Here is a 14,345-nt window from a genome sequence, read left to right on the forward strand (position 1 = left end):
TTTTTGCTGACAGGCAGCAGATGTGCTTTAATTACACAAAGTTAAACATCAATAGACTTTAATTTGAGGAAAAACAAAATATCTGTGGGCGGGGCCTTGTCATAATAAGGTTACAGGTTTTTACCTCCAATCAAACAAACGACAAAAATGACAGCCACAGTCTAGACTAGTGTTTTAAGTGGAACTTCCCAAGCAATCCCATCTACTGGCATTAGTCTCTACAGAGACTTGTCAGTTACTGGGGCTTTTCTCCTTGCAATGTACCTGTTTCGCATTGTGCATTACCCGTTTCGTGGCAAACATTCTAGTGGTTACAGTAATTCCTAAGTTCCACACATGCATACATTCTGTATCTTGATGCTTCTTGACATACCCGCCCTCCCCCCCCCCCCCCCCCCCCCCCTTTGCTATTCTCCGTAGCCTAAGGGCAGTCAGTGCTGCTCTGTGGGTTTAGGTCCTTGGCTGTGGTCGTGCGTGAGACCCACGACGTGTGGCTGTACCCCACTCTCAGCGTTAAGGCTGCCCCCTTGTGGTTCTGCTGTGCAATTCACAGAACAAACACGGCTGTATGTACAATGTCCTGGAAGGTGTGTAGAACCCTCAGGATGGGAGGTCTGCATACAACCATATCAAAGAGAGGGTTATAACAGTATTAGAAGTGCAAAAAAAAAAAAATAGCCCTACAGTAATGTGAGTCTGAATCATTCACGTCTGCAAACATCAGTATCGACCCTGAACACGGCATATTAAAAATCAAGGATGTGTTGGTCTTTAAACACAAACCGCAAATGAAAGGATTGTACAAAGTGACTGGAAGGAGCCACACACATTAAAATCACAAAATAAATAGATTAGCTTTCATCATCATTAAAAGCATAAAAATGGTAAGGACCGACCATAATTATACCTACATTCACCGGTCACTGTTCCCAGGGCATTATGGGATACTTCCTGTTTCCTGGGCTTGTGTCCATCATTATCCAGCAGTATCAGTGCAGACCTTCCTGCCCATGACACCCACAGCACTGAGGAGTAGAAGCCTGCCAACCTTCAGCTGTCCACAGTCCGTGCGTTGAAGGCCCCCCCGTTTCTGCAGGCTCCGTTATGCTGGTTCTTACCCCTGTCCTGCCTCTCACGGGAGAAGATGGTGTCCTGATCGCTGTCAAACTCTGACTCAGACATCATCAGGCTGGAATTGTGCTCCGTGCTCCTGTGCTTGATGTCTGTTGCCGGGAAACATGATGGATACACGTCACACTGAGTATCAATACATATGAGAACGTCAGGCCTGTGGCAACAGCTAGGATAAATTTATCATCCATTTTTATAAAAAAAAAAAAAAAAAAAACTGATGATGAAGCAGCAGTGATACGAAAACATAGCCTGTTGTGGTCATGGTATGTTCCGGGCTGTTCCATTAAGGTCGCTAAACAAACCTGCACTTAAGTAAATTAGCCTGGCAGAATTAGTGGTCGCTCCTACTTAAAGCTCAAGCCATTCCATGAAGATGGATCAGACACACCTTGTCGACGTTAACGCAAAACAAGCTTCTTAAAGCCTTCACTGGGCACTTAAGCAGCCCTGAGCAAATGATTGTCGCTGTGAGCAATGACGTCACGAGAAGAAGGTGAAGCGAGAACAGCGTTCTGTAGTGCAGCCAGGCAAACGCTACTTCTGCAGCTATATATCAGATATCCCACCTTTGGGATACTCATTTCAATTCGAAGGTGGTAGATGGGGGCATCCGGGAGGAGCGGGTGCTGGCCAATGCTTGGCTGGTATTACGGCAATAAAATTTGCTGGCCAAGCCTAGAGAGTGCGGGGTTGCCCCCCCAGAATGTGGTTCCGAGGACACATGCCTAAATGCCCATACTGTTAATCGGGGCCTGTCCTTTCTGCTGTAATATTGGCCCTCCTCATTAATAACGCTATATCACTTAAATTGCCTACTAAGTAACATTTTACTGGCAAGACACCATTTGGTTTTTTAACATTTTTTCAGGCTTTTTGTTTGGTCACCTGGATTGAACACCCCCCAGTACTGTTGTTTCACAATAAACCATATGGCCTTTTACACGTTTTAAATTCAGTAATCCACTGTTTTACAGACAAGAGGAGCCCTGACAGATTAAAGCAGCCTTTTGCCCCCTCTGCACCCAAACAAACTCCAACTGCAAACTCCGAAGCGACTCACTGTATTTTGGCCGCAGTTCCATCCGCTCCTGTTCATCCATGTTGTCCAGAATCGTGTATTTGGTTTTCTTCCTCACTTTCGTGCGCTTCCTCCTGTAAGTTTAACATTCAGGAAAGTCCCATTCCTGCATGAAGCACAGCCCAAGGGTAAACGGGAAGGGTTGGGGTACCTTTTGCAGCAGCAGATACAGGCCCAGCTGGCTGACAGGATGCAGACAAAGGCCACGAAGGAGCTCCCAACCACATACAGCACACTCCAGTCTATGGCAGACAGGGCAAGATTATTCCGGAACTCACTCTATTTGACAAGCACAAGACTACATCTATGGCTAAATGAAGAGGTAAGGGGAATTACAGGAGACTGGCTCATATCTGCCAACTGCCAGGCTCTCAAAAAATAATTAGTGCTCACCGCAGTTGCTTTCCCTGTCCTGTAGGAGGCGACGGATGGGATTCTCCATCCAGAATGGCTCACAGACACAGCGCTTGGTGATGGGGTCACAGCGACCGTGGTCTGAACACCGTAGCAGACACACTGCACCGTGGCAAAGCCGGACAACTCAAGTCAGCACAGAAGTGTACGCCGAGCGTAGCCAATGGCTGCTTAATGATGAGGATACATTCCGTGAAATACACCACTTGGCCATTTCATCACTGTGCGAACATCATGGAATGTACCTGCACAAACCTGGATGGTATAGCTTACTACACACCTAGGTTATATGGTTTAGTAACGATAAAAAAGTACAGTACTGTACATAAACAACTAAACAGGGGCAGCGTGTAGCTCAGTGGGCTAAGCCTGCATGCCTGTAAACAGAAGGTTGCCGGTTCAAACCCAGCCTCAGCACATCTGCGGGTCCCTTAACCCCCACCTCACTGGGTGCCCCAACAGACTGCTTACTCTATAAAGACCAAGCTGAGGGAAGCATAAAAACTATTTCCCCATGGAAATCATGTATTATCATTATCAAGCATTATGTACCGAGTACATAATTCTATGTGCTATACGTTTATATGACTAGCACATGTTTACACCAGCATTACCACAGACAAGTAAGGCATTGTGCTATGACGTTACAATGGCTACAACTGTCTACATGATGGCTACACAATTTTTCAGCTCCATTATAATATTCTGGGCTCTGCCGTCGTACATGTGCTCCATCGTTGTCTGTGACGTCATTATGTGTATCATTACTTATACAACTACTGAACATTCCACTAATGTCCATTCCTGATTATCAAGTATCGAATGAAGAGTTGGTAGGGAAGAGGCTCAGCGTGTGACGGGTGTCACTCACTGCTGGTGTCCACGCGCAGCACCCTGAACGGCAGCAGGTGTGTGCTGTCCCCAAGCAGCCGCTCACGCAGGCGGCGGGCCAGCAGGGGGCCGGGGAGGGGCTCGCCCTGGGCCTGCGCCGAGAGCCGGAGGACGGTGCTGCGGAGAGGAGAGGAGAGAGATGTCGACCGGGAGCTGCATTATAGGGGATCCTCATGTGCACGGACATGAGAAGGTGGGCGCGTACCTGACCTCTGACCCCGCAGACAGGCTGCGCACAGTCACGTTGGCGTCCGGCATGTGCAGCAGCTCCGCCAGCTGGCCCACCAGTGTGTCCATCTGTTGTTGGCTCACCTGGGACACAGCCACCTGCAGCTCCAGCTCCACCTCGGCCTGCCGTAGCGGGTCTGCGCACGAGGGCCCACATCCCATGACATCACATCACCCAGTATTACATCATTACTCACCGTGTCACACCAGACTACATCATCACACACACTTGTATTTACATCTTAGTGGGGACCTTCCATTCATTTTTATGGGAAAAAACCCTAATCCCAACGATGACAACTTTAACCCCTACTCAGCCGTAACCTTAACCCTTAGTAACCAAACAAAATGCAAGACTTTTGAAATTTTTAGTTTTTTGATTGCTGTCCCAGAATTTTATAAAACTGAGTTTCCCCTTGTGGGGACCAAAAAGGGAGTCCCAGTTTTATCACATTGTGGTTTTATCACATCTAAATCTAAATCTGGTCCCCAAAATGTAATATATACATGACAACCCCACACACTTTACACATACTTTCCCATGACATCACACCACCTAGTATTACATCATCAGACATCACGTCACATCAAGTTTGCATCAGATTACAATGCACCACACATGCCATATCACAAATACGTGGATCTCACACACACACACACACACACAGTGAGCTGGCCACGGATACGGGAGCCGTGTGGCCAGGGGCTCCTACCAGGAAGCACCTCCACGGTAGCGGTGGCTGCGCTAAGCCGCCCCTGAGGGTCGCTGACACGTAGCTGGAACAGGTAGGTTCCCTCCACCAGGTTGGCCAGGTGCAGGGAGTCCCAGCGCTCCGAGCCGTACAGGACATCCTGGGAGGGACGGTGTGTTATCAGTGCGGCATCTGCCTGACTTCCCCCCTTCTCCCTCCTTTTTCCTTAATTTGTAAAGCATTTCTTTTGCCACAAACTGGAAATCCAGATCTGACTCTGAAAACAGTTTAACTCAGTTCAGCCATTAAATCGATGTGAACTTATTGATGTTACTAATTACTTATAAGTAATTATGGCCGCCCTCTGCTGACACTCTAGTATTAAACCAAAGCTTTCAGTCACGAATCGCTGCCGCCATGAATAAAAAAAAAATGCAGTTTTTTGTTATATGGAGATAAGAATCTTATTGTAATGTGATACATATCACTTTGTAACAAGAAAGTAAACCGTTAGAATGTGACAGTTATCCCGTTTTAATGAGACAAATTTTTAGTTTTACGAGAAGCAAAATTATCTGGGTAAAATGATAAAGGTTTTGCATTATAGCATAATACTTATGTAAAATGAGAATCTAAATCTAAAGTTAAAACGACAAAGGTTTCTCCTTATGAAGTAACGGGTATGTTATGTCGGGGTACGGAGAACAAAGTGAATGTAAAACAGATAAGCCCAGCTGATAATGACTTGTGTACATGATTTGATCAAGTTTTACTTCATGCGGTCAAGCCACTGCATACAGTTTGCAAGTGCCCAAATACTATCTGTTTTATGGTAGTAAATTTATTCACTGAAATGTAATAAGGCATAATATGTTCCCCATTCCAACTTGAGAATGTTCTTCTATATTTGATATGTAGCCAAAGTTTCATCCAATTCTACAGTGAAATTCAGAGTTTATGGTTATTTAAACTTATATGCTGTAATAACAAATTCATGCATATACCACTGCACCTCCATTTTTCTGGTTATATGCAGATACATATCTCATTATAACGAGAATCTGGGCAAATTTTATTTTGTCATGCAGCAATACACCACTGCACAAAAATTAGTGCTGTCCTATCAGAGAAACATCATTCACCACCACGACCTCTAGGGGGAGTTAGAATCACTTAGAGTTGTGGTTCTCGGCCTTTTTTGCCCTGCAGACTCATCTTTGTTATGTCAGCTCAGTCGCGACCCTATATCATGTATAGGTTTAAATTAAAGCTATGATGAAGCACACAATGCCAGTGAATTTTAAGTTTAGCATCTGTGGTTTGGCTTCTTGGACTGGTTGAGTGTTCACTAGTTTGGCAGTAAGCATTTGCAGACCCAAGACCCATTTATATAGGTTAATTGTATGACTGGGGCTGAGAAATCTGATCATAGATCAGCATAGGAACTTGCTGCTTTTAAAATGCTTACATTTCCAACTCTGCCTCGAGACCCTTTCAGAACTTGCCCATGGATTGAGAATCGCTGACTTAGAGATTACAATGCAATAACGAATGTCCAGACGTTTCAATATTTCGATTAAAAATAAACCAACAAACTACAGGAACCCTACAGACCGTGCATGCGGACTCACCCCTGCTGCTGGGCTTTGCGCATCCCGGACCCACAGGTAGGACACAGAGCCCGGATCCGCACCAGAGACATTTCCTTGCAGCACCACGGAGTTGTTGGGCAGAACCAAGGTGTGGCCCCCACTGGTGTGGGCAGAGAGGGGCTGCTTTACACCTGCGGGGGGGGGGGGTTAGGGTAAACACTGTCACTCAACCAGATGCATAAAGGGTTAAACTGGAGATGACAGCTTTGGTATAAACTAGCAAAACCAGAGCAGTAAGGAAACCTACTCAAGGCCTGCCTAGAAAACTGCGACTGGTATGACTGGGTGAAAGCAGACCCACCTTCACATACAGTGACATTAAGGTAGGCGCTGTCTGTCGCCCCCTGCTGGTCCTCCACTGTCAGCCTGAAGGTGTAGTGACCAGCCTGGAAGCCTGTCACCATGGTTACAGCCTTGCCAGAGTCCTCTATTGTCAGCCCGGAGGGACCACTTCAAAGCAAGCGCAAAGGATGAGTGGTAGTATGAGAGAATGCATTGTGTCTGTGACTGTCTAAAGATGCATTTTCTGGTTTCACTGCAGTATGAAACCTGGGTCACTCCGGGTTAGTATCTGGCTGAGCAAGCAGGCCGTACCTCAGCGCCTCCCAGTGGAAGGCCGTGATCCCGCGGTCATCCGTACTGCTGCTGCCGTCCAGCCTGATGCTGCTTATGGGGAAGATGAGCGACTGGTCGGGGCCAACCACTGCCACGGGGGGGGCATTCCTCTCTAGGACACAAACACCCCCACATGGCTCAGAATGAGGCCACACGTCTTTTCCCTTAGCAGCCCCCTCCCACACACACAAAGCTCAGCCTGCCAAAAACTGTTAATGGTGTTACGGCCCCATAGTATTTAAAATACGTGGATTAGCTTGATTTTTCTCCTCTATGAAACACGAGTTCGTGGAGAACATTATTCACCTTCCTTTTTAATATCCTGTGCTAGTAAGTAGGATACTGGTTAGAGTGGATAATCTAAGCCTGGCCGAGCAGGCAGGCAGCCAGGGTGTGCCCAACATCCCATAATATGCAATGCGAATGCTGGCGTGCCGGTGCCCACCTGCTTGTACGCTGAGAGTCACCGAGTCAGAGGCCTGCTGGCCGGCCGAGTCAGTGACAGTGAGCAGAAAGGGGTACTGTCCCTCGCGCAGGTCCGAGAGTTGGAGCAGGGCGGTCTGGGCGCCCTGGCACAGAGCAGGGAGCCGTTAGGGCACGACATGCGGCAGGAGGGCACTGCTCTAGGTTCCTGATGTCACCTCCTGGGGTAATGCTGTCACGGCACAGGAATATCCCACCTCCTGTTTCCTTAACAGGCTGCAGAGCTGCTTTATAAATTGCTGCTTTCCCAAGATGTACAGAAAGAACTGAACCTTAAGGGGAGCAGCTCTGCAGAGTCATTTATACACAAACACATGACATCGTGGACGAGCGCGATGCGTCCATCTAAAGGGACCGAAACAGGAAACCTACTCAAAGGTACAGCAGCGAAGCCCTCAGGATGGCCTTCATATCCCACTCACCTGCATGGTGGGCTTCTCGGGCCAGCTCCCTGAGCTCAGGGTCCACAGGTAGCTGACGATCCCGTGGTCGTCGCTGCTCCGGTTCCCACACAGGGTGACGCGGTCCAGCGGCAGTGTGACCGTCAGATTGGGGCCCGCATCGGCCACCGGAGCCAGATCGGGGGGCGCACTGACTCTGACGGTGGCCATGGTGGAGTCACTCAGCCCATCAGAGTCCGTCACTGTCAAGCTGAGAGAAAGGCAGCCTTTAGCGTCACCAGAGAAGATACACTGTCACCTCTACACTGCTACCTCTATTCCCCTTTATTCAGCATTAGATATTATAACAGTAATAATGTTCTCTGTTATGCAACTAACACAGTAACTTGGCTTTTTGATTTACACAGTTAAAGGGCAGCGGCACCATTAGTACATGATAAACATTAACTGCAGCAGCTGTAAGGAGCCTGTGTTTCAGGGTTACCAGAGAAACAGTAACATTAAGCAGCTGTTTGACGCAGAGTCCCAGTAATGGGGATAATTAAGGTCTAAGCGATGGCACCTGAATGTGTAGTTGCCGGCCTCCAGGTCCGAGAGGCGGAGCAGGGGGGTGTCAGCGAAGGCCTTGCTTCTGTGTGGTGGGCCTTTCACCTCCTCCCAGCGGTAGGTCACCATGCCGCCATCGTCTGTGCTCCCTGGAGCCAAGGAGAGAGATGTGCTCAGAATGTTCGCCCTCTCTCATTAGGTGGAGACTCATCTTAGATTTATAAGGGAAGTATCCTTACAAGAAAATGTTGCTTCTGGGAGTTTTACTTACACAAAAATGTTCTGAGGGCAAGACGAAAAATGACTGGATCAGAGAGATAACCAATCAGATTGTTGGTCCAAGCCAGTGGAGGAGGTGGGACTGAGACATCTGATTGGTTGATCCCGCCTCCTTTAGTTGCTTGGACTAACCTCCTCTATAATGTGATTGGTCCTCTCTGAACCAATCATTTATCATTCTGCCTTCAGAATATTTTTGCATAAGTAATGCAGCGAAGTATGCGCAAAAATGTTGATGCCGCACTAACACACACTATCTCCCTGAACTTTTGAGTGTCTCCTGACTGTATGACTCTCCTGGACCCCCGCCCCCCTGCCTGTGCCCAAAAATCAGAGCACAGCAGAGGCAGACAATGTACTTGATGTTCATAAGCCTGAAGGAAGATGGCTGGGGGGGGGGGGGGGGGGGGGGGGGCTTACGTCTGCCATCAATGCAGACCAAGGAGGCAGGGAGCAGGACGTCCTGAGTGGGGGGGATCACCACGGCTCTCGGGGGCTGGTTCACACGGGCAGCTGATGGAGCAACAGAGACGTTTCAGCTTGTGTGGATGTTATTGTGAATATGCAGCCCCGATACGTGGCACCCACCGGCTCTCACGGTGACATTCACGAGGGCGTCTCCGGACCCGTGGTCCCCCGCGACGGTCACCTTGACAACGTACACACCTTCGGAAAGCTGACACAAACAAAACGGGCGTGTCTGCAGTGAGCAAAAAGCACATCTCTGTGCCAGCAGAGATAGACTATTACTCATAATACGTTTTACCCCTGAGAGCTTGACTGTCTTGCTGTTCATGCCCTCCATCTCCCCCTGGTGGCCATTAGGATAACTGCGCAAACTCCACTCATAAGAGTATGTGCTTTCTGGTGACAAAAAAAAAATCACAATTAAGTAATGCAAGAGACGTGTATTAATCAGTATCATCTCTTCCCTGCTTACCTGTCTGGGGCTCAGGAACCACAACGGCTCTCAGTTCCACAGTGTTCATGGGTAGCATCACCTCCACAGGGTCTCCTGCAGAGACCAGCAGGGTTCCCACTGTTCGGGGGCAGACATTAAAACGTCACACACGGTGTGGTACCCAGGCTTCACCCCTTCTTGCTGTTCACCGTACCTTTCTGTGGGGCAGCGGTGGGAGTCGTCCGATTCAGGACAGGGGGCAAACTCCCAGTGGGAAGGCAAGTCGTAATTTGGCGCTGAGGGGGAGGGTCAGCGGGACTGTCTTGGGGAAACACAGTAGGCTGCATCTGCACGGACAAGCCGTTGTCAGGCAGCTCTTCGCTCTGATTGGGAGACAAATGCAGAGTCATCAGTGTCCTCACTGTACGTCACATTTCAGGTCATCGCTCTAATCCTGTCACCTAAAACCACAGATGAATTTCATCGACCCATCTTCTAACCGGTTAATCTCAGCAGGGGCGTATGGGGACACAAAGCAGGGGACTCATTTCACAACAAGTCAATCCCAATTCCCCGAATGCATCACGACTTCCCGCTGCAGGAGGAGACTGGACACGCTGATTATTTTATTTCCTCAAAAGGCAACAGTGGAGGGGGGAGGGGGAAATGGTTTCTGTGGAATGGTGAGTCAGCATGCTGCCATATGGCCCGCTGGAGGGACACCGTCCACAGAGATCGTGATGCTTCGTGATCCCCAAGCAGAGGGAAGCTTCTGTGCTCCGAAGGGAAGGAAGAGTAAAACCGCATCACACAACCTACTGTGTCACACAGACACGCGACAACGGAAAATAAGCAGCCGGCTTAAAAATGGACTGTGTGGCTTCAGGGCACATGAGGCTAAGGGTCCAGTGTTTTGGAAGTGTGGTCTCAGTCATCTAAGATGTCGCCCCTCCGCCAGCACTCAGTCGTTGTTTTTCTGTTCTTTGAAGAGGGGATACTTACAGTGAGGTTCTGTGCAGCTGGGGACACTGCAGGGTCAGAGGTCGGGGTTGATTCAGTGGTGGATATCCCGTTTGAAGGCCTAGGGGAGGAGCTGAGGACAGATGGGCCGTCCTGGGCAGTGTTTTGCAGAGATTCCCTCTCCACTGAGCCACCCCCTATATCTGTCACATTTATCTCCTCCCTGCCCAGCAGAGGCAGCCAGTCCAGGTAGCCTGAGCTCTCCTTCTGTTCCGTCCGCGCTGCCTCAGGTCCGCTCTTCACCTCCATGCCGAATCTGCTGCCATCTTCCAAACTCCTGTCAGAGTACTCCATGTCCGTCCATGAGGGATCGAGCTCACTCAAGTCCCGCGTCCCATCGAAGAGGGCCAAGTCCCTGAGGACAGCAGCGGGCCCTTTGGGCCGTGACAGGGGTCTCCAGCGACCCGGGTAAGACTGCCCACGGGCGAGGGACTGCAGCACAAGTGGCGATGCAGGGCCACGACGCACGAAGATGATGTAGGAGTCGGAGCCGGGCCTCGGACGGGGCTGGCACCTTTCTTGCCGCTGGCAGCTCAGCACGTAGCAGTGGCGCTCAAAGAGCCATGCCAGGTCGCAGCCAGGCAGTTCACAGCAGGCCTTGGCGCACTGGCCCACCGACGGCGCCTCTGGCACCCGCAGGATGTTGCCGCTCTTCAGGTTGGGCGAGACGACGCTTTCTGAGTACGTCGCCCCCTGCCAGCACTGCTCTGCTACTGCACCTACAAAAAACAGGTGACCGTGATACGGCAGCGTAAGGAAATCCCACAAACTTGCTAACACCAGACTGCTTGTTCCTGCTCCAGGATGGGCCCTGTTATTGTGGCCTTGAGATACTATAGTAATACCCCATTTACAAGAGTAAAAACTACAAGACAGACAACAGTCTGCTAAGTAATTACATGCTAAATATATCTCCCACCCTGGTAATCGACAGAAACCATTTCCCTTCTAGACCATTACCCGACCAAGTGACCTCACTAGTATTTATTGTTGAAATAAAATACAAAATGAAAGTATTATTCCAAAATCCGCAGCTTTCTGTGTGACTCCAGCTACCTGACTCAATATTCAACAAGGAAGATGCTTTTATTTTTTTTACAAGTTTGGTGCTCACAGCTGTACTGGAAACTACCACAGACGTCTCTGTCAACTGTAAAAATCGAATGTGATCCTATGTAGTCATTTAAGTGAAGGTCAAAGCAAATTAATTAATTAAACATTAATTATGCAATAACCTGTCATGTTTCTTAATTTACCACATAATCTTCTAGAGACCGTCAAATGCTTCATTGGCCGTGTTTGGTTGAACAGGGTGGTAACTGAATTCATTCTAATTAACAAGGTAATTAATCACGGCGATAAAGTACTACGTTCGTCTGTATTTTGACAGCAAACCGATCGGTCATCTTCACAAACCCCAGCACTAGCATTTAGAAATGCAGAACATGGAAGCATTTGACCCCCCACCCAAAGAAAACGCCAGGTCCCAGACCCACCCTCTGTGCACTGCAGAGCCAGGCAGAGAAGCAGGATGACCACCCCCATGAGAACGGGATGCTGCTTGCGGGCGAGGCGTGTGCCTCCTCGGCAGGGCATGCTAGAGCACCCCTCCAAAGTCCTTGAGCTTGAAACGGAGAAGTAAGTAAGACTGTAGCCACACTCTTGACTGCATGCAAGCAGAGGCCACTGAAGAAAACACTGAGAAAAGTTCACAAAATGGTAACAACAAGTTATTTGCAAATGTGAGGTTCGTTATCTTTGGGTTGGGCCACAATAAACTGGCATTAATGGCACAGGCCGGTTGGTAGAGAGTTGGTGTGAACAGCTATACAGGTGTGAAGGAGTGTATAAGTCGTTCTTCAAAAAACCAATTCTGACCACATCACAGCGTCCACTCTCACACATTTCGTTGAAACTTTTACCAGGATTAATGAATCAACGACATGGAATTAAAACATAAATTTATCACGGTTAACACACCATTCATTTTAGTCTTTACCAGAGCATTACACTGTGTACTACATGCTGTTATATTTGATGCGTCAGATGTGATGGTATTCTTCTCTGCAACATCCAAAGCACAGATCATCAGCGGTGCTACAGGGGAACTCAACACCAGCTGACTAACACCACAAATGGCCAGTTCAAAATGCTAATTATTTGAATATTGAGTCACTTGGATGTTCGCCCCCTGCTGGAAAGGGGTGGCTGTACGGACATTAATGTAATTTAAAGGTACAATTATTCCAGGGCCTGGGGGAAAAAAAATCAACAAAGCCAATCAGTAAGATGCACATAGAACAGTTGGAAATCTATCCTAGACAAGAAAACAATCAGAAAATTGCTGAGCCTAGCTGGAAACTCCCCAAGAGGTTAGCTGTCATCGCAGACCAACCAAAATGGCAGACATTTAAACGTCTGAGGGCAAAAGGAGCGCGGCACACCAACCTTTGATGGGGGAGGAGAGCTTAGAGCATAGAGACCTTAACTGTCAAGACAGTAAGAACATTTCAAGGCTCCTGAGAAAATTCTAGGTGTGGAGTCACCTGAGGGGGTGTGGCAGCAATTAAAGAACAACCAGTTAGTAATTCTGTGCGTCCGCAAGATTCAAAGATCCAGTAGAAGCTAAACCTGCAGCCAGAAGCCGCTGCGTAAATGTCGGTAACCAGAGGGTTAAAACATCAGGCGTAAAGCGAAGAATCAGCTCTAAGCTGAGCGAATACTACAGGCTCATAGCACTCCAGCACTAAAACTTACTGGGCTAGTGTTTCTGCATAATCCAGTGATGAGGATTACGAACTTCAGAGCTTTAACATCCTGGAATAATTCACTGTCACTGGTTAATTTAATACCATACGTCGATAACCGAACACGGTGATTTCTAGGCAACCATGTATTTCGTTAAAGGCGATTGCAAGAACCTTATCAGAGTCACACGCGGTTATGTAAATCAAATATACCAGTTAGTCAGTGGGGTTGTAATAAAACATATGCATAGGAAAAACAAACAACGGTACTCGCAGGCAACAGCAAATTTGTTTGAATCAGGCTGTTTGTTCATTTAATCTTTCTGTCCTTCTTGTTAAGAATTCTTAAGAGATGTATGTGCTGCAAATGTACATTTGAGCTAACATTCAATCTGAACAGAAACTGTATTATACATTAGTGTGCAGATTATGTCCAGGGAGTATGAAGCTCTTCACTGCATCCTCGAACAGCGACAATAAGACAGCTTTACATGCTACCTTTAGAAAGAGAATTGATTTAACTATATTTTTCTATATATACAACTAAAAATTACTGACAAATTGCTTACAGAAAGCGAATAAATGTAACATACCTACCTTAGCATTTCCCGTCTAGGTTATAAGAAATTCTTTGTCTCTGATACTCTCATCGTTAAAACCCAGGGAAAGCCGTATTTTGTGCACGATTCCGTGCTAGGTGCATTTTTCTGGGGCCGGCGTGCATGACAGACGCAGGGCGTTGCTGTATCTGGAGACAAGACAGGCGGGGATGTGCGCAGTATCGCTCCGGAAGGGGATCCGTCTGCTGCGGCAGCTGCGCTCGTCCCTCCGCTGCCGAGTCTGAATGAAAGCGGCGATCGGTGTTGGAAAGCAGCTCCCCAACGTTTTATTACCGACCTCCATATAAACCGGAGTGTCATACTAAAATGTGATTGTCCCCTACTTATCGTTATACACTCATAGTACAAGACTGCTTCGTAGGACAGGCACTGCATAAGGGGAAAAATATATATTTCAGTTTTTATATATGCATATATATATGCTCAAAGGTTTTTTTTCTGTTTTTCAGCTTTTGTGTAGGCTACTGTAAGCAAGGATAGCAAAGCACATTCTTAATGACGCTGCAGATTTTACCCGATCCTGGCAGATGCGAGCATAAACGAAACTGAAAGCTTCTATTGGAGTGGAGTCAACTAATACAGGACCACTCTATTAATTAAAGTTACACAGAGGTTCAGAATCCAGCGATTAGCTTGCTGTCATA

The 14,345-nt window shown here is 47.8% G+C and overlaps 1 protein-coding gene across 3 annotated transcripts; it reads right to left on the minus strand.

Moving 5' to 3' along the window:
* Window positions 1-3: 3 nt before the first annotated feature.
* On the minus strand, window positions 4-14,271 carry kiaa0319 (KIAA0319 ortholog). Of its 3 annotated transcripts, none has more exons than XM_049026867.1 (21): window positions 13,679-14,271; window positions 11,831-11,958; window positions 10,317-11,053; window positions 9,529-9,697; window positions 9,354-9,452; window positions 9,180-9,277; window positions 9,002-9,089; window positions 8,834-8,926; window positions 8,151-8,283; window positions 7,610-7,838; window positions 7,150-7,273; window positions 6,684-6,816; window positions 6,391-6,539; window positions 6,069-6,220; window positions 4,459-4,597; window positions 3,723-3,882; window positions 3,498-3,634; window positions 2,606-2,728; window positions 2,364-2,454; window positions 2,195-2,286; window positions 4-1,223 (listed from the first exon to the last, which is right to left on the minus strand). In XM_049026867.1, exons 1-21 carry the CDS (start codon window positions 13,684-13,686, stop codon window positions 1,051-1,053), a joined length of 3,255 nt encoding a protein of 1,084 aa, XP_048882824.1. In that variant the 5' UTR covers window positions 13,687-14,271; the 3' UTR covers window positions 4-1,050. The 3 variants fall into 3 exon arrangements, with proteins under 3 accessions (XP_048882824.1, XP_048882825.1, XP_048882826.1); XM_049026868.1 differs by having other exon boundaries at window positions 13,675-14,271; XM_049026869.1 differs by lacking the exon at window positions 13,679-14,271 and adding an exon at window positions 12,315-13,659.
* Window positions 14,272-14,345: the final 74 nt, after the last annotated feature.

Source organism: Brienomyrus brachyistius, chromosome 9, assembly GCF_023856365.1.
Source record: "Brienomyrus brachyistius isolate T26 chromosome 9, BBRACH_0.4, whole genome shotgun sequence".
NCBI lineage: Eukaryota > Metazoa > Chordata > Actinopteri > Osteoglossiformes > Mormyridae > Brienomyrus > Brienomyrus brachyistius.

Bases quoted from the DNA above. Each gene is read 5' to 3' on its own strand.
- kiaa0319 (XM_049026867.1), bottom strand. The intron at 9,090-9,179 runs GTAAAACGTATT...TGTTTGTGTCAG, and splicing joins AGACAGTCAAGCTCTCAGGG to CTTTCCGAAGGTGTGTACGT. The intron at 2,729-3,497 runs GTGAGTGACACC...GCCACGGTGCAG, and splicing joins GCTGCGCGTGGACACCAGCA to TGTGTCTGCTACGGTGTTCA.